The sequence below is a fragment of the Aulonocara sp. 'chitande type north' Nkhata Bay genome, linkage group LG5 (genome assembly GCF_057382095.1).
Source record: "Aulonocara sp. 'chitande type north' Nkhata Bay isolate Kocher_YH1m ecotype deep benthic linkage group LG5, A_spYH_male_GT1.1, whole genome shotgun sequence".
Classification (NCBI taxonomy): Eukaryota; Metazoa; Chordata; class Actinopteri; order Cichliformes; family Cichlidae; genus Aulonocara; species Aulonocara sp. 'chitande type north' Nkhata Bay.
In genome coordinates, this window is record NC_141348.1 from 34632609 (window position 1) to 34659101 (window position 26493).

Sequence of the window (26493 nt, forward strand, 5' to 3'; positions counted from 1 at the left end):
TATTGATCAGTTGGCCATTTACAAGCAATAGTTATCCAACTTAAGGGTTTCCAGGGAGTGCTGGAGCCTATCCCAGCTGCTATAGGGTGTGAAGCAGAGTAGCAGTTCATCACAGGGCAAACACACAGAGAGACAATCGTTCAGACAGTGGGAGAAAGCTGAATCATTCTGAAGAAACCCACACAGGGAGAACATACATCCTCACAATGAGTGGTGTGACAGAAGTGTTAACCACCTTACCCCAAAAAGTCAAACAAATACAACAATTGGTTGAAAATGAAGATTTGGTAGAAGCATTTGGGGGATTTTTTGGACTCTTTAAGCTGAAAACTCCTCTTTACTTTCAGATTTTTAGAATTTTAGCAGTTTAAATCAGGGGTGTCAAACTCAAATACACAGTGGGCCAAAATTCAAAACTGGAACAAAGTCGCGGGCTAACGTTAATATTTATTGAAATATATTTATTCCTCCAGATATAAGAATGAATCTTTTCTTATGGACTCAAACACGTTTTGCTGAAAAACTGAATATGGAACAAGCAAAACTTAATACTAAACAATATATATATTAGCTGTATAATACCAGTAGGCCAGCTCTAATAGTAATTTGGTATGGCTCCGCGGGCCAAAGTTTGACACCTATGGTTTAGATTATCTCACTGCGTTTGTCCTGCTCCATATAATCTCATATGGAGACGGTGCCCCACATGTTGACTTACTTTAGTGAAGTCATGTGAGCCTCACAGGAATGTGTGGTTCATAAAGAGGCATCACTGAACCCCAAAATGCTTACCAGCTGCTGATATGAAGCAGATTAAACATTTCATGCAACAGAAGAACTGAATGCACGAGTGCACATTTATTATAAATAAAATAAACTATTTGTTCTTCATATGATCCATTTCAAACCGGTTTATTAAAGTTACGTATACCCAAATTTCACTCTGCGCCTTCCATATTGTACTACTCAAAAACATTTCCCCACCTCTAGTTTGTTGGGATCTCATTTAGCTGCTCTAATGGGTCAAACTTTGTCGAGGTCTTTCCTTTAATCAGTCACCGCTCTGCCATGCCAACCGTCTATTTTCTGACGACTGCTCGATACAGGATTGCAACATCGAAACCCCGCCCCCGCTAGATGACGACACCGGGGGAAGAAATATCGAAACCAAACAGAGCCGAAGTCACTCTGAGTCCGCTCAGCAGTCCGGCTGAAAGTTCTGAACTGCAGCAGGATCCGTGGAGACCGGAGGGGATCTTATCCGGACCGGGGTCGTTTTAATGAGACCCGCCGATAGACGGATAAACGGACAGACAGGAGGACCCGAGGACTCGCTTTGTTCACTTTATCTCCGGATATTCACACAGAGAAGGACTCAAAACTTTCTCTTCTCTATTTCTTTTTCACACATAAGTTTTGCCGATTTGCTTTCTTTCTGCTGCTTTTTCATTGAAACCAAAGAAGTCGCTCAGAAACCGCCAGCTGACTGACGACAGGTTGCGCAACCTAGACAATAAGAAGCAAACAAAGACGTCACCACCAGTTCTCCCAGTTGCTGGTCCCAGTTGTTTTTATGTCTACACCGATTTCTGCTGCAAAGACAGACAGAAGCCAGCACCTAAACGCCGACTCTACTGGATTTCTACTAAATCTACTGGCTTCCTGTTGACCTGCAGTCCGGACCAGTCTGCCTCAAGGTAAAAAACCCCCCCAAAAAACCCCAACCTGGCTACTTAACAAAACTAACCAAACCATAAACGAATGCGCCTGTACAGACACATGTAAATAACATTCAAACTGTTACTTATAAAATGCAAAAGTATTATCTGTGAAGTGCACTTGAAGTATTACGTCATATTCACGTGTATTTCACTAAGCTTCGTGCATTGTCAGTTTATAAAACGATAATGCAGGTGTATGAGGCAGAGAAAAAGCGCTGTCCTATCAAATATGAACAATAAGAACAGCAAAGATCATTCCTAAACTTTAAAGTAGTTGCTTGGGAAAATCGAGCTGGAGTTTCGCTTTGTTTCCAGGTATGACGTGCTCATCATCATTTGGGTTTTGCGCTCTCGTTTCCGGTAGTAAAACCTGAAACTGAACTTTTAGACAGCTTCACCCTTATTTTCAGGCCTGCAGATCTGAGCTGATGAAAACTGAAGCTGTAAGTTTTATGACAATTTAGGACCTTGAATGATTTACGTTTAAATGCATGTTACAAACTGACTGGATTGTAGCAGTCTGAGTGTGCAGTGTGAACACTAATCATAAACAGACAGATGCATTAAAAACCTCCCAGAATGACACAGTAGACTCAACAGCAAAATACGGCATCAAATAAATTATGAAAACAGGAAGAAGAGAATAGCTGAAAAGCTCTGTAAAAAGTAAAAGTAAATTCTACAAATCAGATTTTCATTTAAGTTATTTAAGCAAAAATGCCAAAAGAAATTGGGATTTTATTGGAGTGACTGTTGAGTATTATCTGCTGCATATCTGAGTTTCTGACCAAGTTAAAAAACAAAACAAAACACTACAGTGCCACACTGTTCCCGTGCGGTTCAAAAGGTTCGGTGGTGAAAACTGCTTCATCTCCTTTTACCTTTAAAGTACATTTGTGGACGGTCAAAACAGCGGTTCTGACTTATCATTCATATGGAGATAAAAGTAAAAATCACAAGTGAGGCTACGTTAAAGACTCAGAAACAGGAAGCCGAGATTAAACTACAGAATGAAGAAACCTTGTAACAAATACCAGTGGGATTTTTGATAACTGCATTTACTTAAACTCAGCCTTGTCACAGATCTGCTTTACCTTTTTAGATGATAAAGTTGGATTGTAATTAAGATTAAAAATAAATAAATAAATGTTAACAGTTGTGTAAACTCCCGTTTCCCATGAGCTCTAGCCCCTCTCAGTTTGAAAAGTCAAAAGTTTATTCTGTTAGTCTATTTAATAACTGTTGTAATTTTGCTGAGCTATCTAAACTATTCCAGCAAATGTTCACTTGTTTTTGAATATGAAGAATAAACAAAAGAAACGGGCATCATTAACAAAATGCTGAGTGCCACTACATTTCAGCACACACTGTTACACACCCCACGAACGTTTTCTTTTAGATTATTTTTAAGAACCGGATTTCTGATTATGAGCTGAACAGAACGTCATGGAGAAATCATTCATCTTAGATTCAGTGTTTGTGTATTTGGGGGTGGATGACGTTGCTGCTGTGACTCAGGGTGTTTCAGCAGAGTGAAAGCAGCATTGCCCCACAGCAGGCAACATAGCGTTACCACAGCGACCACAGGCTCTAAAAAAACTTTACATAAGTCTCACTCACTCACACACACACTCTCTCTCTCTTGCATGTGTGTGTGTGTGTGTGTAATTGTTGACTGTATTTAAAGCCTGTTTAAACTATAAACTGTTGTGCTCTGATGCAACTATCTGAAAGCTGAAGCACCCATCAGCTTACAGGAAGTTGCATCATGAAGCCTATAGACACACCGACTGTGTAACATGTGAGCAGCGGAGACGCAGAACACGGAGAGATATGATACAAATATAACTTCTCTTACTGTATGTGAAAGTGTTACTGACAAGTGTTCAGCGGACAGAAGGGGCCAAGTCAGAGTGTCACCTGCAGAGGGCGCTGCAGTGCGGTCACGGCCTCTAAAATTAAACAGCCAAATTACCAAACACTGAATGAAACATTACTTAATCATTAACAATAGTGCGCTCCTCTTCATAGTAACTGTTTAGGATTAAGGATTTCTGCAATTTTTAAGAGCTTTTTAATGCTGCATAAATTGAGACTCTTCACCCTTTTATCATACTGACCATATAATGACAAAATGCATTTATAAAGGTGCAATGCACAGATACACACGCCTGTTATTAGTGCTAAGTAAGATACTAATAAATTACCAGAATCTCAGAAAATCACGTTTAAAATGCTCCAGAAGTAACCAACAAGAAAAGCAAAGTAAAGAGGACAAGTTCAGTGATTGAATTAGTGGAGATGAGGCCACCCAGAGGTCAGATTGGGGAAAAAGTGTCTGAAAGTGAGGGTTTGGAGCACTCTGAATCCTGGCCTTTTGGCTCACAGGTATTACTTCTAGATATGGTGGCTTTATTCATTGAAATATTGGCTGTGTTTAATTGGGATAGTTTGGGACTGTACTTGCTGCAGCATATTACATGGAAGTGTACATTAACCTGATGATGTCCCCAATCACAGATGAGCGCCAGCGTGTCTACAACCAGATCTCAGCTGTGTCTTAAGAGGCTTCTGGACGAGCCTCAAGTCGATTCACTGAAATGTAAACGAGCCCGTCTGGCTCCACCCCCTACCTCTACTGGGATATCACCCTGCCTGAGACCCACAAGCCCCGCCCCCACATCCAACTCGAGCCAGTCTTCATCAAGAGTTGGGTCATATTTCCTCTTTGAACGGTGTGAGAGGGAAGAGACCTACAGGGCTGTGCATGTGCACACACAGCAGCAGTACACCTGTCAGGTAACACTCAGAAAAACGTCACTGTTACTTTTAATAAGAATTGAATACATGTTAAAAACTGTACTGTCGATACTACAGAAGTAGTGTTAATGATAATATTAGGAAGAGATTACTGTAAAACACTTGTGAAAGTAGTGACTGTATTGTACATCATACTACGTTACCCATGACAGTCACTCCTTTTTTTCCCCACAGGTGCTCCCACTGCGTGGATACCAGGAGCGGTTGGCGGCCTATGACCGGATTGGTAAACATGAAAACATCTGCGCTCTGCAGGACGTTGTAATTGGCCAAAACAAGGTGTATGTCTTCCTGCCTGGTCACCACGGTGACATGCATGCGTATGTGCGCAACAGGAAACGCCTGAACGAGGAGGAGGCGGGGCTTTTGTTCGCCCAGATGCTGAATGCTGTCATGCACTGTCATGACCACGGAGTCGTTCTGAGAGACCTGAAGCTCCGCAGATTCGTCTTCATCGACAAATACAGGTGAGACTCCGAGACTGGTGCTTTGGTAATAGCACTATTACAGCAGTAATACCTGGGACTGTAAAAGACAGATGTAGGGCCCAGGTGGAAGTGCTGTGAAATATTAACTTTAATGGCCTGCAGGGGGAGACTCTTGTGGTTACAAAATACATTCACGAGGCATATCATAAATGGATACAGTCCATTCACGCTTACATTTGTAGTCACAAAGGTCCATTTTGAGGGAGTCTAAAAGAATGCATACTACTCCCAACAAATGGACAAGTATAAATATCGCTAGATTGATCTTACTAGCATGAAGGAGGCATATGGGGGGGAAAAAAAGTACCTCTATTAGTACTTTTACTGTATGTTACAGTCTTGGCTACTTAGCCAAGACTGTACAAATACTACAAATACTGCTGCTGATAAACTTCTGTCTGACTAGTGTTTTCTTTTTCTTTTCCCAGGACTCGTCTGGCACTACTCGGACTCGATGACTGCGTGATCCTGCATGGTAACAACGACGATGACTCTCTAACAGACAGACATGGCTGTCCTGCCTACGTTGGCCCTGAGCTCCTGACCAATGGGAATGGGTCGTACTCAGGCCGTGCCGCAGACATCTGGAGCCTGGGCGTGTCTCTGTACACAATGCTGATTGGCCGATACCCTTTTCAGGACACGCAGCCTGCTGTGCTGTTTGCTAAGATACGCCGTGGAGCATTTAGCCTGCCCGATTGGATGTCGCCAGAGGCCAAGTGTCTGATTGGCTGCATGCTAAGGAAATCTCCCACTGAGAGACTGACGGCATCTGAGCTGCCGATGCACCCGTGGCTTACCAAACCTCGCATGCCACACAGCAACATGCACAAGATACATCACAGCTCCCACACAACACTACAGAATAAACAAGAGGACAATGACCAAGTGGTGCCAATATGGACTGAGACAAATTAAAAGACATCTCTATTTCCTTGTGAGGACCTGAACTGCTATACTGAATCCCTGCAGCCTAAACCTGATTCACACTTCAGGTGTAAAACCTAATCTGGACTATAAAAACAGCGTCTTCGGGATGTGTGGCTCCGTCCTCACACTCAAAACTCCAAAGAGGTCTTCACAGATATAGACACATTAAAAGCACAGCCGCACTACAGAGACAGTCTAATCCTGGATTACTTGACCCTTATGTGCCTTCTTTCTCTACCTGTGTCTCAGTTCAAGCCCGGCCTCTTTTAGGTGGCAGGGCCTCCAAAGGTGGTTTTCTTTCTCAAATTTTCCTTACAGTGGACTCCCAGCAGTCACTTGTTCCAGCAGTAACAGACACAAATGAGAACTAATGGTGTGTTCAGGTGCACATCCTCAACAAGTGCAGTGGAGAATATCCTACATCCCAATCTGCCCAACTAACATGTACTTGAGCAATATGATTAAGCAACTGTCATCTACTAGACTGCCCCTCATTAACTGAAGGTTTGAACAGCAGATGGGTGTGGCTTCTGTGCTCAGTGCTATCAAAGCTGTATATTAGGCATACCTCACTGACATCACATAGAGCCAAGTACTGCAATAAATTGCTAAAATAGTGTTTAAAGGAAGGTTATGTATACATATGTTGACCTTGTTATTTGAAAATGTTAAAGGTTTAGCATTATATTTTTATATATAACAATAAGGCATAATAGGTCCCCTTTAAGGGCAAAAAAATGTACTTGAGTGTGTTGAGAATTGCCCTGAACGCACCTTTATATTTAAAACTGTGGACTCAAAAGGAGGTGGAGCTTAAAATGGGACATAGCTTTTTTGTTTCAGTGTTTACAATGCTGATTTCCTTCTGTGATTGTGAGAAAGATCAAACACATCTTTCTGAAAAACATTAGGAACCAGATTATACGGTAATTGTTTTTAATATAAAAAATGGCATTGAAAAGGAATACAGCTTCAGCTATCAGTGTTCTCATCCATTTTTACACAAGCAGAGAGCAGCCATGGTTGATAAAATATTTTTCAGATCTTAGCAGACCTTAAAATCAAAATTTCATTGGGTAATTTAATATAATTGTTTTTTGTGGACTTATAAAAAAAATCCTGTATCTCATAATATATAATAATAAATAAATAATTATTTATATTTTGATACAAACTTATAAACTGTTTTCTCATGTTTGACATTTATTTGTGAATGAATAACAACTGTTTATTCTGGGACACATCTTATTCTCTCACAATGTCACTGAGCAATTTAATTTGGGAATAACAGGATAAAGGAGAAGCAACATTTGTTGACTCATTAAGAAAATAATGAAGTGATGATCTTGAGATAATGGAATACGATTAATCATCACTTACTGGTCTTGTGTGTCTATTGAGGATGATAATAATTAGAAACAAACCTCAACTCAGACAATAAGCTGCTTCCTGGTATGCTGTATGATTCTGGTCCAACTTACAGATGACGAGAAAAAAAATAAAGGTTTTGAAAAATGTTTTGGTGTCAAAGTTTTTTTTTTGTTGAATTTTAATTAAATAAACTTGACGTGTTCTGAGCCTGCATATGGTCTCTTTTACATGTACACACACAATCCCCGTATTATCTTAAGACAACATTTTTTCAAGTCTGAAGTGTACCTGTACCAGCATTTTGGTATCATTGGCTTGCAATTTTACACCCTTAATTTTTAAACATAATAATAAAAATAATACATGTTTGTATATAACTGCAAACAAGTGAATGACCCTTAGAGGTGCTAGAAAGAGAGACTGTTGACCTGTCTGTGCAAGTGCAAAGTTTAGGGTAGCTCCATATTCAGAGAGGGTTTTGGGAAAAACTGATGAAATTTCCAAAAGTGGTGCAGAGTATCATCTGCTAATCATCCAGTAATAAAGAACTGGAGAGTTGCAGTAAGACTAGTCTGAGTATAACTGGAACTGTTTCATAGTATTATAAATTATACAGCAGTTAAGAAATTCCACCCTTTTTTTTTTAAATATCAGTAGTTGTACTGATATTTGATAGTTGTGGGGTGATACCCAGCTACATATTAGTTGAAAGCACAGAGAAATAAAAGAGTAGCCTTGACTTTAACAAAGAAAGTAGGAGAAGAGAAAGAAAAGAAAGATTACAAGTAAACATAAATACTGACAGGAGATTTTCCCCCCCTCACCTTCATGTTTTATTATGAAATCCCACCTGAAAGCAGAGTAAACACTCTGTGTTCATTACTTCAGTCAGACCTCTGACTCACCTCTATTCCATTTCTGTGAAACCTTCACTTCACTTAGAAGTCTGATAAGAACCACAGGCTGCTCTGTCCTTGTTCCAGTCTAAAACACATTGCATCAGCAGTCAGTAAACTGTCCCGCATGCGTCACTAAATCAAGAGGTCAGTGGGAGCAGCCATTTAGGAGCCGGCGTCAGTGTCCATGTCATCAGCTTCATCCCCCTCTGAGCGGCAGATCTCGTCCAATGCCAACTCTACAAGATGTGAAAGATGGCAAAAAAAATGTGACAGTTTTAACGTATGAGAACACAAGAGCAATCGGGTAAGGTGTAGAGATGGCACGATACCACTTTTTTATGTCCGACACCAATATCATAAATTTGGATATCGGCCGATACCGATATGAATCCGATATAGGGTGTTTTTTAATCAATAAAACTGTTTTTTTAATATCTTGCTGCTTTTTGTATAAGTTCATACTCAAGTTAAAACCCCCCAAAAAAATCCACTAAAGCTATTCCTGTTATACCTGTATGCAAAAAATGCACTGCACCCAAAATATTTCATAGTTCAGCAAAACCCATCAATCTAATAAACTTAAACCTACTCCATCCTCCCTATTCTAGTATTTTAAAGAGTAAGCAACCTAACTAATAGGGCTCTAAAACTCCCAGCAAAAAAAAAAAAAAAAAAAAAAAAAAAAAAAAAAAAAAAAAAGGGAACCACCCCCCACCTCATGATGCTTAGTCGACGTAATCAACTTTAATTTGATGCAGTGTGGAAAAAAATGCCCAGAAATCAATTATTTTTCAAGAATAATTAAATAGATTCAACATCTTTCTTCAACAGAATTGCAGACTGCACAGATGGTATCTTCCCAAAGGAAAAAGTACTATAGCTTACTAGGGTATATTAGACTTAATAGTTACTATATACAGTAATGGACTTCTATTCATTTTACATCAGATTAAAACTTTGGGTGTAAGATTCAGATAATAATTTAATAAAAGCTAGACATTTTAAATGAGAATAAGAAAGAAAAGTATGTCTTTGTGCCCCCTTCTCCCTGTTCATGCCCTATCGGCCCCCCTGGCTAAACTTTGCTAGATCCACCCCTGCACAGTTACCGTCAGCTGCGTAGAAAAGGATCCTGGTCTAGAAAGTAATATTAAATAAATTCTAACAACAGATTATCAAGCTTAAACGTGCTGCTGTTATTCAGCCGCTGGTTTCCTCTTTCTGGTGCAAAGTGGGAGATAAACAAGCAAGAGAGACGGACTCGCGACAGAAAAGCCAATCAGCTGATCACTGATCAGTTTCATGATTGAAGTAGCAGCAGGAGACGGAGAGAAGAGGCAGTCGCTCCATATATCGGTTGTTAAGCTTAACGCTGGAATGCTTTACAAACATTCAGAGATGAACTTACACACTTGCTTTACTTCTCTCTGGGATAACTTCCTCGGAGATGAAATGCTGGTTTGGTAGTGAGGCTACAAATACACACAGCCGCTCTATCACGTGAGCACACTGCGCTACTGTTATGAGGAGAGTTACGCCGTGTCGCAAGTTTTGTGAGGTGCTTTTTTTGATATTTAATGGATCGGATTACATTTTTTATTTCTCTCCGATATCCGATCCAGTAATCTACATCAGTATCGGACCGATACGTAATATTGGATCGGTCCATCTCTAGTAAGGTGTAAATACTGGATGATGTAGCTAGCAGTCATACTAAAATGGTCAAATTGATAATATCAATGACATTCAGACATGATTATGTTTTATTATGAGCAATGCACACTAAGTAGCTCTGACGTGGAAGACAGACAACAAAGAGAATTAGTTTAGATCACTCAAAGAGAAGCAGACCTATAAAGCTGCATCATGCATTAAATATGGAGAAAAAAAAAAACAGAAAGCCATCCTGTCATGTTGGGCTGATGAGTATTTGTTTTCTTTTCTTTCTTTTCGTTTTGCACTACAGCAATACTAAAGTTACATTTAAATATCCAGTGATCCTGGTACATACAGCTAGATTTAAATACTGATGAACAAATAAAAAGCTGTTTAGGTTCGGAGATCTCATCAGGATGCCCCCCCAGAAACTGCCTTTGGATGTTATCTGGGCACGTTTAGCTTTGAGGAGACCCCAGGGAAGACCCACAACTTACGGGAGGTTATAAATATATGATGTGACCTGTGAGCACCCAGCAGCTGCAGCAATGGGAGGTGGAAAATGTTGCTGGACAGAAGGTGCTGTTTCTTTCCTTAAGTTTTATTTCTGGCTTTTCTGATATAATACAGGAATAACGGAAGGTGGGAGAGAGAGGCGGAATGACATGCAGTGAATAGTGCGGGGGCAGTTGAATATAGGAGTGCTGCACTAAGGATTTTAGAGTTAAATTTATGGAGCACATGCTCTACCAGGTGAAATCCAGAAGCACCCCAAACCTCAAGTTTAATACCAGCATAATCACAGATCATCAGGTGGAATTCTAGTATAAAAATGGTTTGACAACACGTACTACCAGAGATGCCTCATCACACAACTGAAGACAGACATGTTGTTATCTAACAGCTAAAATTATCTGCGTGATACATGTAAGATTCGAGGTGGTAATTAGTCATATCCAGGAGGGGGTGTGTGAGGAAAAACTCATCATGCTCTTAGCGGTTAAGAGAAAGGAAAGCCAAAGCTCTTCATACAAAATTCAGCTATGTTTGAGTTGGTGTATTCAGGTGTAAACAGTTATAGTGGAACTTAAACATCACATTAAATCTTCCTAAATAGTTTAAAAGATTAATTCAAGGCTTAGATTCAGCGTGCATGTTTCTGTGCGTCCATACCCTCGCTCTCGGTCAGATCCGGGATCTTCCTCAGCGTGTCTCGTACAGCAGGGATCACCTGGTCGTACATGTGCAGCAGCGGCCTGCAGCTCTCGGAGAAGCTGCCATGATGCAGAAGCAACCAATGCAACAGCAGCACACACTCTCTGAGCAGAGATGCCGCTGAGTTGTGCCACCATGGCAAAGAGGAGCTACAGCATGGCTGCAGAGGTGAGGCAAACCCTGGAACAAGAAGCAATGCAAAGAAACCGTGTTTTTAGAGACAGACTGTCAGAATTATTATAGTTTTGTATTTATTATTGGGTTTGTATTGTTATTGTCATTTTGATTTTCAGTAGATTCAGTTTAGTTTTAAATTCAAATTCAAATTTTATTTGTCACACACACACAACCATACACAGTATGACATGGGGGTGAAATGCTTGTAGCTGTACAATGCCCGACCATTAAATGACAGTTCATTTAAAGAGTGTATTTTCTTATTTCAGTTTTATTTTTATTGTTTGAAATGTTTAGTTTTAGTTTTTTATTAGTTTCAGTGTTTGTTTTAGTCTTTTTTATTATTATGGTAAGTAGATCAGAGGCAAGATTTCAAAATAAATGCAAGTATTACGATAAAAACCTTTCCAAAGCAAGTTGACTCAGATTGTTATAGACATCCAGAACTTCATCCATCAATGGCTCATCAGCCAAGTTGTAACAACATTTTATCAAAAACTAAGGATAATTCCGTTATATTTTTATTTTATTTATTTTTCCAAGTTCCAAACCTGCTATCCTTAGTTTTAAAAATTTCCAAGGTCTAGTTTACTTCTGTTAATTAATTTAGTTAATTATTAAGTTAATTATTTTATAATAGTTTTTAACTATAGTAATCTTTCAGACCATTGTGTTACTGACATTTCATGCTTTCAACCTGAAATATGACCAACCTGTTGGGTCTGTTTGCTCCTGAGAACCACGCAGATCTAACCACTGACGATGGAAAACAATCACTGCTGTCTGAACCAGCTGTGAAGGAATCAAACACAAATGCATAAAGATGCAACACTCGTCACTCTTCACAGGGACACAACATTGTTTCACACAGTTACCTCAGTATAACACTGACAGCTGCTCCGCTGGTTGGTAGCCCAGCTCTCTGATCTCTGAGTCATCAGTCTGCTCAACAAACGAACCACCTGACACACAGAAAAAACCCCACTGATTATTAACGCAGACATATCGTAAATTCTCAAATAAAAGCAGTTCATGTGTTCACAATAACAGCATTCCCAGAACGATTAAGCAGTGTATTAAATGCATTGCTTAAAGTTAACAACTAGAAGAGGGAAAAGATTGTTTAAATCAATGCAATTGATAATTAGTAATATTAATTAAATCAAACATTAATAAAATCAACAAAGCACTTTGGGAGAAATGTATTGTGCAAATGTAAAGTGCAAAAGAAAGAAACACGATGCAAAGAGGATAAACAGTCATAGAGAACAAAGAGGATGAGCACATTGGTGGTTTTTTTTTGTTTTGTTTTGTTTTTAAATAAATGCATCCTTAGGGTTTAAACACTAAATTTCAAATAAACCATGAAATAATTAGTGACCGATATTTTTTCATATACATTTTGATGGCCTTTTTTAAGATTAAGAAGTATGACTCAGGGTGTATTTTAAACTTCAGGGCTTCGCGTGGCCTGTATATTCTCATCCTCCCATTCTAACTTCATCTGGCCTGATCATCATTTCAGCTGCCAACAACTACAGACATCTTACAGTTTGTTCTTAGCTGAAGGAAGCAACTGAATATCTAAAATATTTTCCACATTTCTCTGAACAGGAGACTCACATTTGTTACATTTTCTAGGACTGTTATAAAAAAGTAAAGAAAATATGTGAAGGTTAAGATCCTTAACACAACTACTTGTGTAACTTTTCATAACATTAGCATTCTTAGACAAGATCCTGTCTAAACATGTGGATCAAAGCATGGCTACCACTTATATATATATATATATATATATATATATATATATATATATATATATATATATATATATATATATATATATATCTGATTCAGAGAGTTTAGACTACAAAGCCACAGAGTTGTTGGAGGGAGATAGAGGAGCCCAGACTAACACAAAAAGGATTTTTCTTCTTCCCAGTTTGGATATTCAGAGCACACACAAATCCTGGCTTCAGATGCAGCTGACACACATTAAACAGAATACTGTACAAGTCAGTACACCTTTACAGTGTGTGTGCACTACCTGAAGGTCTAGCTGAATCCAGTTTGTGTGCGCTGTGTGGTTGTCTGGTCTTGTCCTGATGAACTGAAACAACTTCAAGAAAACACAGGGATCTAAAAGAAAAAGAATAAAAACTGCAATTGATTTATTCTGCTTCACACAGAAACTTCAATAACTTTGTGATTTTTTGAGCTGAAATAAAGATACATAAAAGCATAACAGCACACAATAAATGTCATCATCAGAAACATAAGAGGTGGAAACATGGCACTGAAATCTATGGAAGGATTCAATTAGATATAAATAAATAGTTCTGAGACTTGCTTCTTGTAGGACTTTGGTCGAGCATATAAATGATATTAAACTTCAGACAAGGTAAAGTGCTGCAGAGGGGGCAGCCTCACCATGCTGAGAGCATAGCTTCTTCGCCAGTGCTTCATGGTCAGACATCGATGTGAGGATGGACACACACTGTGAAACTGTCTGGAACCGGCTGTCCACTGACACACACGTACACACCACCGGCATCACACACTCTAACCTGTGAGAGGGAGGAATGATGCACACATGACTAACAGAGATTCATACATTTCTAGGTTTACACATATTGAGGCCTATATAAAAATCTTGAACATGGTTACGCACATCTAAAAATGAAGAAATTCATCATAAGCATCTTTCACATAAAATGAATAAACTATAGAAAACAAACACAAACTAGAAATTGCAGCTCTGAATCTCTTTTTGATTAAACTATAATTTTGGACTCTTGGACCCCTGTTGGTTTGGATGTTTCACAGACAGGATTTTTGAAGTTAATATCACAATGAAAAACTGATATTACCAGTAAAATTCACATTGTTGAAACTGTCAGGAGTCATGTTGTTAAGAAATGCATTTAATGATTTATGCTGAATAATTATCATCATTACTTTCCAGCACCTTCATCCAGGTCTTGAATGAGTTGTTGTGATTTCAGACTTGGTATGAAATGATAAAAGGAAAATGAAATTCCTGACACCATCTGGAGTTTTCCAGTTTAAAAGCTGGCCCCTGTGCAGAATAACTGTGGGATGAGTTTCACCATTTTCCAGAAACGTCTACAACTGATGGTAATGAAGTTTATATTTACATTTCATCACATTTCTACTTTTAGTAAGATGACCGCATTGACCATGAATCACCGCAGGTAGTTTACACTAAGATGTTACGCAAGTACTGTGAGCTAGTGGAAATTCAAACAACCCTATCACTCATCACTCCTCTGCCTGCAGCAGTATTCCACGCAACTGCAGCTGTATCATATTCATGTGTATGTATAATCCTGCAGACTTTGCACAATATATAGAAGCATTATCAAGCATTATCAAGCATTAAAATGGAGTTTCTGGTCACTTTCTCTCTTCTTTGCAGTACTGACAAACTTGAGAAACATAAACATAGTTTTTTCTTTGTTTCTTTTTCTCTTTATGTTTTCTTCAAAATCATGAAGAAGTCCTCTAAAAGACAAAAGCAACCATCATGGGATCTGCGCATGTCTATACCAAGTAAGTAACAGGCGAAGTTTCACTTCCACATTACTTTTTAATATTATATTATTTAATGAATTGCTTACATTCTTATTCACAAAGTCTTTTGGTTTCCATATTGCTAAACTATACTAAACAAATGTGTTGCCACAGAATAAGATCTCTTAACCATCAGATTTCAATTAAAAATTTTGTGTACCTGTCAACGTGTTTGTCTGGCGTTCTCTCAATTAAGACACACAGAGTCTTCATGGCATTGAGGGAAATCGCCTCAATCTGTGGGCTGCTTCCACCGGGCCACGGATCACACAACCGCAGCAGTGACTGTAACAAAGTGTTCTGAGAGCAGAGGTCCACTCCATCCGCCTAAAACAAGAGCGAAGATGAAATTACATCATATAAATCTTATTCTCTGTTCTGGTCAAGACAATGAGGGAAAGTTAATAATGTTTAATATAGCACAACAAAGTGAATAGTAATTCCCTCAGTACCTTACGGTCGATGGCTCTGCTCTGACTCTCCTTTGACAACACAGCCTCCACCACCTGAGGACCACGTAAAATGTCATTACTGCACAACTGAACAGCATTACAATTCATTTGGATAACACTTTACTGATAAAGGTGTGCTATGTTTTTTTTAAAGTCTGAAAAATATTGCAGCAGTCGTCTGAAACTTTATTATTTTTCTGGTATTGTTCTGTTATGCACATAATGTCACAATAATGCATCTAGTTCATGCTCATATTAAACAAGGACAAAGTTTCAAATTAAAATGTCAGCGTATGTAGATGTAACCCCTGTGACCCCAAAGTTCAGGCTTCAGACAGCTCTAAATACTCAGGTTCTGGAGCTTTTTTCTACTCTTTTTTTCTCATATTGTTGGATTCATGTAAAATAATACAGATGTTTTCTTTATATTATTGTAGGGTATTTACCTTACAATATAAAGTGCCTCGAGGCAACTGTTGTTGCGATTTGGCGATATATAAATAAAACTGAACTGATTTGAGTATGATGTCAATAAGGCCAATAACAAGATCACTAATTATCCATGCCATTGCCAAAGGGCAAAAGGCAGGGTACCTAATGGTAACTAATTAATAAGCTGTTAATTAGTGAGTGCTAAACTCAGATTAATTTTTCAACCAAAAAAATATCCAATGAAGCCAAGGCTGTTTTAGACTAATAAAGAGTATTTAGAAATCTGAACCATGCAACGCTACTATTGTGAAAAACAATATGGAACTCCCGACATTCACCATGCAGTTTGCAATTTGTATATTTGAGCCACCATTACACATTGTTACTATACTGTTGTTCTTGTGTCATCACCTCATCACTGTGGACAAGCAGGAGACAAAGGAGCCTCAGAGCAGCTAGGCCAATGTCCTCCACTTTAAACCCACATAAACGAGCCTCCTCCAGTCTTCGCAGCCCAGCAGAAGCTGCAGCAGTGCGGCCTGCTGGAAGTGTATTGGCAGCTGAAGAGTCTAAACCACTGCTGCTAGCGGAGGAGGAGCGGAGCGAGTCCAGAGACTGGCATAGCTGAGACAGGTGAAGGTCCAACAGAGAGAGGAGGAGGACACCTCCAGGACACGACCTATTTACATACACAATTTTTATTTTATTTTTTTAGATTTTTCTATCCAAATCGTTTAACCTACAACCAGTGAGTTATTTTCCATGAAGATATTTTTCTCGTTCTGACTTAAACCATTCATCCTTAAAAAATGAATCTGCCCTGTATTCGCCTTTCTCAATAGCCATCTAATGACTGATATGTCTATCAGCAAGGCAATAGCTGTCATGCTGTTTTCACTCCTTTAGCTGCCGTTGTTTTTAAAGAGTTTGTCTCCATAATTCTGTGTTAAAGAGGAGAGTACATGCAGGAAGAACAAAGCCAGAAATTAATCAGGTTTAATGATAAAATTTTCTTTCCAGTCATCTGTTTCAGACTGGAAAGTTAGGAAAATTTATTCCAGCCATCCTCTTCCACTTATCTTTATGAGGGGGGCTGGAGTCTATCCCAGCTGTCACAGGGCGAGTGGTGGGGTACACCCTGATCAGATCACCTGTCTATCGCAGGGCTAACACATAGAGACAGACAACCATTCACACTCACATTTACACCTATGGGCAATTTAGAATCACCAATTAACCCAACCACACTAAGTGCAAGTCTTCGGACTGTGGCAGGAAGCCGGAGTACCCAGGGAGAAACCACGCAAACACGGGGAAAACATGCAAACTCCACTTCTGTGAAAATGATTTTTTTTTTATTATTATACTGGTGCTTTAAAACCAATTATAAAAACAACATAACACTCCATATAAATATATGGCCCTTGTAGCAATGGCCACAAAGTTTCTCACCAATGACAAAATAAGTTAACATAACCACCAGGACTAAAATGCTAAATATTTAGCTGGCCTACAACTCTATGTAGCTTTTATTGCTTTTAAAAAATTGTTAGTAGTTAATAAAAATGTATTTTTACACCGAGAAGTTAAAAGGTTAGCAATGTAAATGGACAATTACACTGCAGAAGTGATATGCCTCAACTCACTGACTTTGGAAGCTGCCATTTACTGATTCTGCATTTTATATAGATTCCATAAAATATTTTAAAGCAATAATGAATAAAAGTATCAGGTATTTCACCACATATCTTGAAAAAAACCTATCAAATTTGATTTAAAACAAATGAAACACTCTTTTGATGTGCTCAAAAAAATATCAAAGTAATCTATATACAGAGATCCTTCAGAGCCAAGGACAGAATTCATGTACGATATGGGGAGAATTTTCAGCATATTACATTAGACCATTTAATCTGCTTTTACACTGTTTATCCACAAGAGGACTCTGCTGTCTATAGATCAGAAAGTGTATGCTGTTCTTCTGCACTTTGCAAAGAGAGACTTTTTATTGTTTCAACTGAACGGCATCAGGGTCAGTCATCCTACCTGTTTTTGCTGCTGGCTGCAGATGCCGGTTGGCTCTGACTCAGCATGTTGAGTCCAGTTACAGCCAGACTCTGGACAGGATTAAGAGCAGCTCTGGGAGCTCCAGCTCCACTGACACCAGCTGCAGCATCAGAGTTGAGCAGAAAACCTGCTGACAGCCGACTGAACACATAAACAACACACAACATCAGCACATCAGTTAGTCTTACAACTTCATTTAGGTTTGAGAAGTATGACTAGTGATACAATCAATGCTACGGCTGTTTTTGAAACACTATTAGGGTAAAGTCAATGCTATAAAGTTTTGTATATTGTATGAAAAAGTTCTGTTTTTGAGGACTTGGCAACAGCATGTGATGACTGATTATCCAAATTTGAAGTCTGGTAGCTTGTTGAAGTCAGTTTCAACAAACAACAACATCAACAACAAAAGAAACCCACAATATGTTTGTTCCTAAAGTTGGATAAATTAATTTATTGATATACTTCATTTAAGCTGTTATTACATAAAATTTATTCTATCATCACAAATGTTAAACCTTTCTTTCTACTTTGCCAGTAACTATTACAGCACTGCTTTATACATATTACACTACATGTTACTGCTCAGGCTGTCAAGATTAAAGTGCAAGGTGTTTACCTGGATGTCAGGTGAATGTCAGTCAGACTCATACTCAGCAAATGAGAGAGCCCGAGGCTACTGGGAGAAAGAGGCTGCTGCAGCAATAGCCCCAGCAGGATGCCACCTGGTTGGAGGATGACACAGAATAACAGACACAGATTTTAATCAGATTAATACTCACTCATGTGATTGTTGGGGTTTTCTCTTATCTTTGTATTATTGTAAGGTAAAGCACCTTGAGGCAACCCTTGTTGTGATTTGGCGCAATATAGATAAAAGAAAATATAACTGAACATATACCAATAAACGTTTACATCGGTTCCTTTACAGATTCTGATAGTTGACGGCAGCTGATAACAGTCTGCATATGTGGTGGAACATTTATTGAAGCTGTTACTGTTTCTGACCCATTCCGTGTATATTCTGATGACCCTACATCAAGTGAGCATCAGAAAACAAATAGCTGGCAGAATGCTGCATAGATGATGGTGAACCTCACAGAAATGAAGGAACCGTTAGGAGGGTACAGAAATTTATACCTTCCACAGTACAAGAAAAATCGCATGGTAATGAGGTCCCAGATGCAGAGTCACTTTTGTGTATTATGTCATGCTTTATGAAATAAAACAACCTACATGTAACCTATTTCAAATTCTGATACATACATGAGCTGGATCACAATCAGGCAGACATTGTGTAGCCTGACTGTAGCATAAGGGTGTACAGGCTATTTTCTGACAGACTGTGTGTGGGAAACAGAACTAGCTACAAACAACTCAACTGTGTAAGGTCAGGAAGGTTTAATATTTCTTTCAGCTGTTCAGTAAAATCTCTAAAAATCCTAAAATTTCCTGGTAGCTTTAAAATATGAAATCTTTCAGGAACCCTTTGAAGGCACACTGCAGGGGGACTGACCTCTGTGCTGCAGATGAGACGGTCTGACAGACAGGAAGGGGTCTGGTCGAGACACATCACTAGATTTGCTGCTGGATGCTCCTCTCTCTGCTGCAACATATACATAGATATAGACAGGCAGAGTTTAACCACGAGCAGATAATTTTTGTCTTTGTAAATATATTGCTCCTACTACTGCCCCTATATTTTTCATGACATCAGCGTTGTCATACAACCCACCATCTCTCCGTGCCTTCACTGGTGTCACTCTGGATGATACCTGGGCTCCAAACATCTCCTTGGTGATGAAACCATTTCCTATTGGAGAGGATGAGCTGCTGCTTCCATGATTCAGGATTTTAGGACTGTGGGGAGAAAGAAAAAAAACAACAACAACCCAGTAATAATTGTGACCTCTAACTCTTCTGGCTGTATTAGAACTTGACTGAAGAGTGGAATTGACTCAGTTATCTGGACTCTACATGATAAAATGTGGCATTAAAACATTCAAAGCTATTATCTATCACGTTTTCCAGTTTTCCTGTCATATACAGTATACATTCTTACAACGGCAGCTTCCCGTTTTTTGTAGTCAAAGTTGTAAATAATGAAGTCTGAGTATGTATAAGTAATCCCTATGAGTTAAAAGCTGAGGATGACATTCCTGGTTCAGCAAGGCTTAAATCTGTTCTAGGAAGCACCCTGGACCCAGTGCAGGTGGTGGGAGACAGAACGACTCTGGCCAAAATAACATCTCTGATGGACAGAGTCTCCCACCCCATGCATGTAAATGTTGCTGAACTGTAGAGCTCCTTCAGTGACAGACTGCTGAATCCTAGATGCGTGAAGGAGTGTTTCTGCAGGTCCTTTCTCCCTGCAGCTGTCAGACTGTACAACCAAAACTGCTCCCAACAAACATAGATGTTTACATCAGCGCTGTAATTTGCACTAATCAACATAACTACTACTGTTACAACTTGCACATTACATACACACTATGTGTGTGTGTGTGTGTGTGTGTGTGTGTGTGTGTGTGTGTGTGTGTGTTTGTTTCTGTTCTGTCCTGTTTGTATATGTGCTTTTATTCTGCTGCTGTTACAACTAGATTTCCCCTTGTGGGACAAGTAAAGGATTATTCTAAGGCATATTTATTCATGTTAAACTCTCCCTTTAAAGTAAAATAGTAAAAGCAGAAAGCTGACAGCAATAAACAGAATTTTGCAAAATGTTTACAAAAATAAAACAGTAAAAGATTAAAAATGTTAAGACAATCTAAACCCCTAAGTAACAAAGTATTTGATTATCAGCTCTGCTGATAATGTTGAGGATGGCTGACCTGTTCCTAGGCAGCGGAGAGGCTGTTTTGTTTTTGTCTGAAGTGTGCAGTTTGGTCTTCATCTCATTGATCTCTGCTTCTTTAAACTGCAGTTCAGACTGCAGAGACTGAACCTGTGCACAGAAAACATGCCAGTGTCACATTATTCCAAAGGATCATAACCACCATATGCTCTATGCTTATGTGTTTTTAGTGCCTCACCTTCCTGTTAAGCTCCTTTTCCCTTTCACTATACTCTTTCTGTCTCTGAGTGTCCAGTAGGGTCTGATTCTGTCTCTGAGCCTCCTTCTCCTGTTGAGCTGCTTTTAGAGAGTCCCTCAAGACCCGGATCTCCCCGCTCTTCAACACAATCTCCTCTTCCACCTCCTTCAGCTAATAACATACACAAAACACAATAACTTATCTAAATAAACAAAAAAATGCAGAAATCCTGCTTTGTAAGACATTTGCTACTGATGAAAATAGATACATACATCTAACGTTCTAGTACAGATATCCAAATTTGAACCAAGGCTTTATTGTATACTTCCATGTTATGGAGAGAAACTAGAAATGGCATAGAGTCTCAGGTTTGTTAAGGAGTATAGACATTATAAAGTTAAAATACTATAATAATTTTCACAAAATATTAAAGCTACGTGAGAGGAAAAAAATGAAGGAAGGAAAATTTGCAGCCTCCACTTTCTTAAAAAAGAAATCAGGACCTTTTGGATGTTGTACTTTTGGACAGTCTCCATTTTAAAAGAGCCTCACCTTCCTCTTCAGCTCTGCATGCTGAGCCTCCAGGAGACCGTAGGAGTCCTCTCTGTCTGACCCAAACTGCTGCTGCCTGTTACCTGAACAGCAACAGCTTTATCAATGTGTTCAGTACAAAAATCGACTGTATTAATACTTTGATAATGATTTTTGCATTTGCATGTTAAAGGACTTTACAAAAACTTTTCAAATACAAACGATTAGCTACACACTAATTTTTTCAAAGGTCTTTTTCAAAATGTAAGGAAACACATGAGAAGATATTTTGTTTTCTTATCCTCCTGTTTACAAGCAAAGATCGATGATTTTACTCAATTTGAGCTCTTGATTGGATTAATTAGCAGGTCCATATCAAATGTTTTATTTACAACTTTTAGCCATTCATCTGTTTTTGATGGTTCTCCTGACTCCTTCACAAACATCACATTTTGTCATCTATTGTTATATCATCTTGTCTATCTATACACACGACTGTACTTGTGAATCCTGTCTCTGAAAGGACAAAACACCATAAACTGTGCCCACGTTTCAAATGCCCACTGGCTTTTGGTTACATAGAGGAGCAGATTCTGTCCCAGATGAAGGTCCAAAACACTTTTCTTAACGTGATAAAGAAAAAATAACAGGAACAGATGAGATGGAATTCACACCTTTTCAATTCTGGACTGGGAAGATAAAATTGCATGTGGTTTATTGTGTTAAATAACTGTTGTTAAAAAGAATACTACCCTCACAGGAACTGTGTAGACATAAGCATAATTCTTTTTTGAACACTGACAGTGATTTATTCAGTCTCCATCTCGTATATTAAATTAGTTTTTATGATATTTCAAGAAATACTACAACAGGTTAGGGGTTGTTTTTTTTTAGAAGGAAGACACTGAAAAGGTACTTTAATGTGCTGCTTGCATGAATATCAAAAAATAATTGAATTTGCTTCAGCTATTCCTAAAGGCAGCTCCCTGAGTTTTAGATAAAAGAATGAAATATGACATTTAACACATGTAGGACGGTTATTACACTGGTTTCCACGTAATTTTAGAACAGATTTTAAAATCTGAATGCTTGCTCTTAAAGATCCTGCAAATCTTCATCTTCATGAACTATGAAACAGCTCCACCACTTGGGTTATTTTCCAGGTGTCTTCTACTACTACTACTGAAGACATAACCTTTATGCTACTGCAATAACCTACAAAATCCTAATAATGGTGTGCCACCATTATCAGTATGTGTTTAGCAGTGCCTTTCAGAAATCCAGGTACTTATCAATTAATTTCATTTTGCTTATTGCTCTACTTTTACTTTGGGAGTTTTATCATATTTCCAAGGCTACCATGATTTATATTTATTATTTCTACTTGTTTTGCTTAACTTATTATTTTTTTCATCTAATGCTTTTTTTATTGCCTTGTTGTTGAGTGCAATTTGTAAAGATTTTATTTATTCACCTGCTCAAGCCCATCTATGAACTAACCAAAATTGTATCAAATTACATTTCCCATATAGTTTTGTGGCTGCAAAACTGTAATATGGACTTTTTTATGCAGCTCATTTTGCTTCTACAATGAAAGTGCTACTTTTTTTTTTCAGAGAGCTACATAAATAGTTTTTCTTGCTTGCAATTTTCAATGGTAGACTAGAAAGACAGAAATCAATCTATTCAATGATTAATGCACACGATGAAAAGGAATTAAGCATACTGGAATGTACAGTGGGGCAAAAAAGTATTTAGTCAGCCACCGATTGTGCAAGTTCCCCCACTTAAAATGATGACAGAGGTCAGTAATTTGCACCAGAGGTACACTTCAACTGTGAGAGACAGAATGTGAAAAAAAAAAAATCCATGAATCCACATGGTAGGATTTGTAAAGAATTTATTCGTAAATCAGGGTGGAAAATAAGTATTTGGTCAATAACAAAAATACAACTCAATACTTTGTAACATAACCTTTGTTGGCAATAACAGAGGTCAAACGTTTACTATAGGTCTTTACCAGGTTTGCACACACAGTAGCTGGTATTTTGGCCCATTCCTCCATGCAGATCTTCTCGAGAGCAGTGATGTTTTGGGGCTGTCGCCGAGCAACACGGACTTTCAACTCCCGCCACAGATTTTCTATGGGGTTGAGGTCTGGAGACTGGCTAGGCCACTCCAGGACTTTCAAATCCTTCTTACAGAGCCACTCCTTTGTTGCCCGGGCGGTGTGTTTTGGATCATTGTCATGTTGGAAGACCCAGCCTCGTTTCATCTTCAAAGTTCTCACTGATGGAAGGAGGTTCTGGCTCAAAATCTCACGATACATGGCCCCATTCATTCTGTCCTTAACACGGATCAGTCGTCCTGTCCCCTTGGCAGAAAAACAGCCCCATAGCATGATGTTTCCACCCCCATGCTTCACAGTAGGTATGGTGTTCTTGGGATGCAACTCAGTATTCTTCTTCCTCCAAACACGACGAGTTGAGTTTATACCAAAAAGTTCTACTTTGGTTTCATCTGACCACATGACATTCTCCCAATCCTCTGCTGTATCATCCATGTGCTCTCTGGCAAACTTCAGACGGGCCTGGACATGCACTGGCTTCAGCAGCGGAACACGTCTGGCACTGCGGGATTTGATTCCCTGCCGTTGTAGTGTGTTACTGATGGTGACCTTTGTTACTTTGGTCCCAGCTCTCTGCAGGTCATTCACCAGGTCCCCCCGTGTGGTTCTGGGATCTTTGCTCACCGTTCTCATGATCATTTTGACCCCACGGGATGAGATCTTGCGTGGAGCCCCAGATCGAGGGAGATTATCAGTGGTCTTGTATGTCTTCCATTTTCTGATGATTGCTCCCACAGTTGATTTTTTCACACCAAGCTGCTTGCCTATTGTAGATTCACTCTTCCCAGTCTGGTGCAGGTCTACAATACTTTTCCTGGTGTCCTTCGAAAGCTCTTTGGTCTTGGCCATGGCGGAGTTTGGAGTCTGACTGTTTGAGGCTGTGGACAGGTGTCTTTTATACAGATGATGAGTTCAAACAGGTGCCATTCATACAGGTAACGAGTGGGGGACAGAAAAGCTTCTTACAGAAGACGTTACAGGTCTGTGAGAGCCAGAGATTTTCCTTGTTTGAGGTGACCAAATACTTATTTTCCACCCTAATTTACGAATAAATTCTTTACAAATCCTACCATGTGAATTCATGGATTTTTTTTTTCACATTCTGTCTCTCACAGTTGAAGTGTACCTCTGGTGCAAATTACTGACCTCTGTCATCATTTTAAGTGGGGGAACTTGTACAATCGGTGGCTGACTAAATACTTTTTTGCCCCACTGTAATTGCCGGTGGAATTAACATTCCACAGCATATTTAAATGTTTAATAATTCTTCTTCTCCTCTTTGCTGCTTCCTTTAGAGTTTACCCTAACAGATAACTTGCTTCCATCTCAAACCATCTTTAGCATCCTCCTCTTTTACACCAGCCCTCTGCCCATCCTCCTTCACTATATCCACAAAACTTCTCTGTGGTCTCTCTCATTTCCCCTGCCTGGAAGACCCATCTTCAACATCCTTTGTCCAATATATCCACACTTCCTCCTCTGCACACATCCAAACCTTGTTAACCTTGCCTCTCTAACTTTGTCTCCAAACAACTCCACCTGAGCTGCACCTCTGATTTACTCATTTCCAACCTTGTCTATTTTTGTCACTCCCAATGAAAACCTCAACATCTTCCACTGACACCTCTAGCATCTCCTGTCTATTTATCGGTTTCCAAACCCTGCCATCTTGTAAACCTTCTATTTCACTCCCGTTCTGTTCCTTCTGTTACAAATCACATCTGAAACTCATGTCCGCTCACTCCACCTTTCCTGCACTCTCTACTTCACCTCTCTTGTGCACCTTCATTGTTTTGAATGACTGACACGAGTTATTTAAAATCACCCACCTTCACCTTTCCACCTGTCTTCCTTTAATTTACACACATAATGCTCTGGTGTTTAATTAAGGGCATATTTTTACATAAATAATGTTAATAATAGTGTAGATTAAAAAAATACAAAATAAATACTCACCCAATGGTTCTCTACTTGGTATCCCCGCATTCTCTCTGTGGCTACTGTTTAAAGAAAATGCATTTTCTCTGCTATGATTAGATGTGGTTTTATTCACAGGTTTGTTCTGCCCAAAGGAGGATGGCCAGGATGACCCGCGGGCTGGCTGAGTCGTTTTGGATCCTGTCCCTGGCTCTACACCTTCCGAAGCCGACGTGATGGCTTGCGAGGCGATATCATCGATTTCATCTAAGACTTCCTGGGTGAATTCTTCATCATCTCCAAAAGGGTCATCAAAAGCCACTGCTGTCACTACATCCTTGTTCAGGCCACGGAGACGCTTTGTTGGGGGACAGTTCATGCTGCATGGGGGGAACATATCATTAGCATTTGTGAGTAATTCTCATGCATGCATATTCACAAACACTAAGAATAGGCGACTGTGTGGGTCTCTTAGGAATAACTAGTATAACTGAAGATAACTATTTTAATTAAACCCGTACTTTGCGATTAAAACTGATTCGTTTAATCGCTTCAAGACTAGCCCTGAAATAACTTAGTTAGGTACAGCATCAGCTAATAACTTATTAAGCAAAGTCACGTTCAGGAATTGAAAAAAAACTCAGGCTAATGTGACTGAAGCAAAAAGAAAAAAAACCCCAAAACGCATGTTTCTTATTTTAGCTTAACTACATGCATGAACACGTACAAGTTTCTTCTGACTTTATTGCGTTACCTTGCCTCTGGCTTCTCTGGCTGTCGCTGCTGCCAGCTAAGCTAGCAAAAACTAGTCGTGATTTCCAATGGGAAGTTAGCCTGCTAAGCTACAAAACCTCATTCAGTCAAAACAATATTTGGATTTATTGATTAAAAAGACATAGAGAGTGTCTTAAATAGAACTCCTTTACACGGCGCCCATGAATTAAACTGTGAAATGCTGTATAATATGGTACAACAGCACATAAACAACACCAAACTAAAGTTGACAAGACAGAAGTGTGTCGTTCATCCCGCTCCGGTGTGCCTGATAACGTGACCAATCATA

General features: G+C 39.1%; 2 protein-coding genes across 3 annotated transcripts; one reads left to right on the forward strand and one right to left on the reverse strand.

Annotated features, from left to right (window-relative positions):
• Positions 1–1143: 1143 nt before the first annotated feature.
• LOC147331107 (tribbles homolog 2-like) lies at positions 1144–7537 on the forward strand. The gene is made up of 4 exons (XM_086293174.1): positions 1144–1697; positions 4242–4520; positions 4716–5008; positions 5458–7537. Exons 2-4 carry the CDS (start codon positions 4242–4244, stop codon positions 5945–5947), a joined length of 1062 nt encoding a protein of 353 aa, XP_086149300.1. The 5' UTR covers positions 1144–1697; the 3' UTR covers positions 5948–7537.
• atrip (ATR interacting protein) lies at positions 6879–26493 on the reverse strand. 2 transcript variants are annotated; one of them, XM_086293173.1, is made up of 18 exons: positions 26185–26493; positions 25470–25810; positions 21407–21489; positions 20855–21025; positions 20654–20766; positions 19558–19682; positions 19339–19425; positions 18442–18547; positions 17802–17963; positions 16167–16434; positions 15324–15377; positions 15032–15198; positions 13708–13844; positions 13325–13416; positions 12153–12239; positions 11991–12069; positions 11059–11280; positions 6879–8465 (listed from the first exon to the last, which is right to left on the reverse strand). In XM_086293173.1, the coding sequence occupies exons 2-18, from the start codon at positions 25807–25809 to the stop codon at positions 8392–8394; spliced, it is 2367 nt and encodes a 788-aa protein (XP_086149299.1). In that variant the 5' UTR covers position 25810; positions 26185–26493; the 3' UTR covers positions 6879–8391. The 2 variants fall into 2 exon arrangements, with proteins under 2 accessions (XP_086149299.1, XP_086149298.1); XM_086293172.1 differs by having other exon boundaries at positions 19339–19428.

What these genes read in the sequence shown, in the direction of transcription:
- LOC147331107 (XM_086293174.1), top strand. Translation starts at nt 4,242, where the DNA reads ATGAGCGCCAGCGTGTCTACAACCAGATCTCAGCTGTGTCTTAAGAGG. An exon ending in AGCAGCAGTACACCTGTCAG is followed by an intron (nt 4,521 to 4,715) that starts GTAACACTCAGA and finishes TTTTCCCCACAG; the next exon opens with GTGCTCCCACTGCGTGGATA. An exon ending in GTCTTCATCGACAAATACAG is followed by an intron (nt 5,009 to 5,457) that starts GTGAGACTCCGA and finishes TTCTTTTCCCAG; the next exon opens with GACTCGTCTGGCACTACTCG.
- atrip (XM_086293172.1), bottom strand. Translation starts at nt 25,809, where the DNA reads ATGAACTGTCCCCCAACAAAGCGTCTCCGTGGCCTGAACAAGGATGTA. An exon ending in AAAAGGAGCTTAACAGGAAG is followed by an intron (nt 20,767 to 20,854) that starts GTGAGGCACTAA and finishes TTCTGTGCACAG; the next exon opens with GTTCAGTCTCTGCAGTCTGA. An exon ending in GCAGCCAGCAGCAAAAACAG is followed by an intron (nt 16,435 to 17,801) that starts GTAGGATGACTG and finishes GTATGTAAATAG; the next exon opens with GTCGTGTCCTGGAGGTGTCC.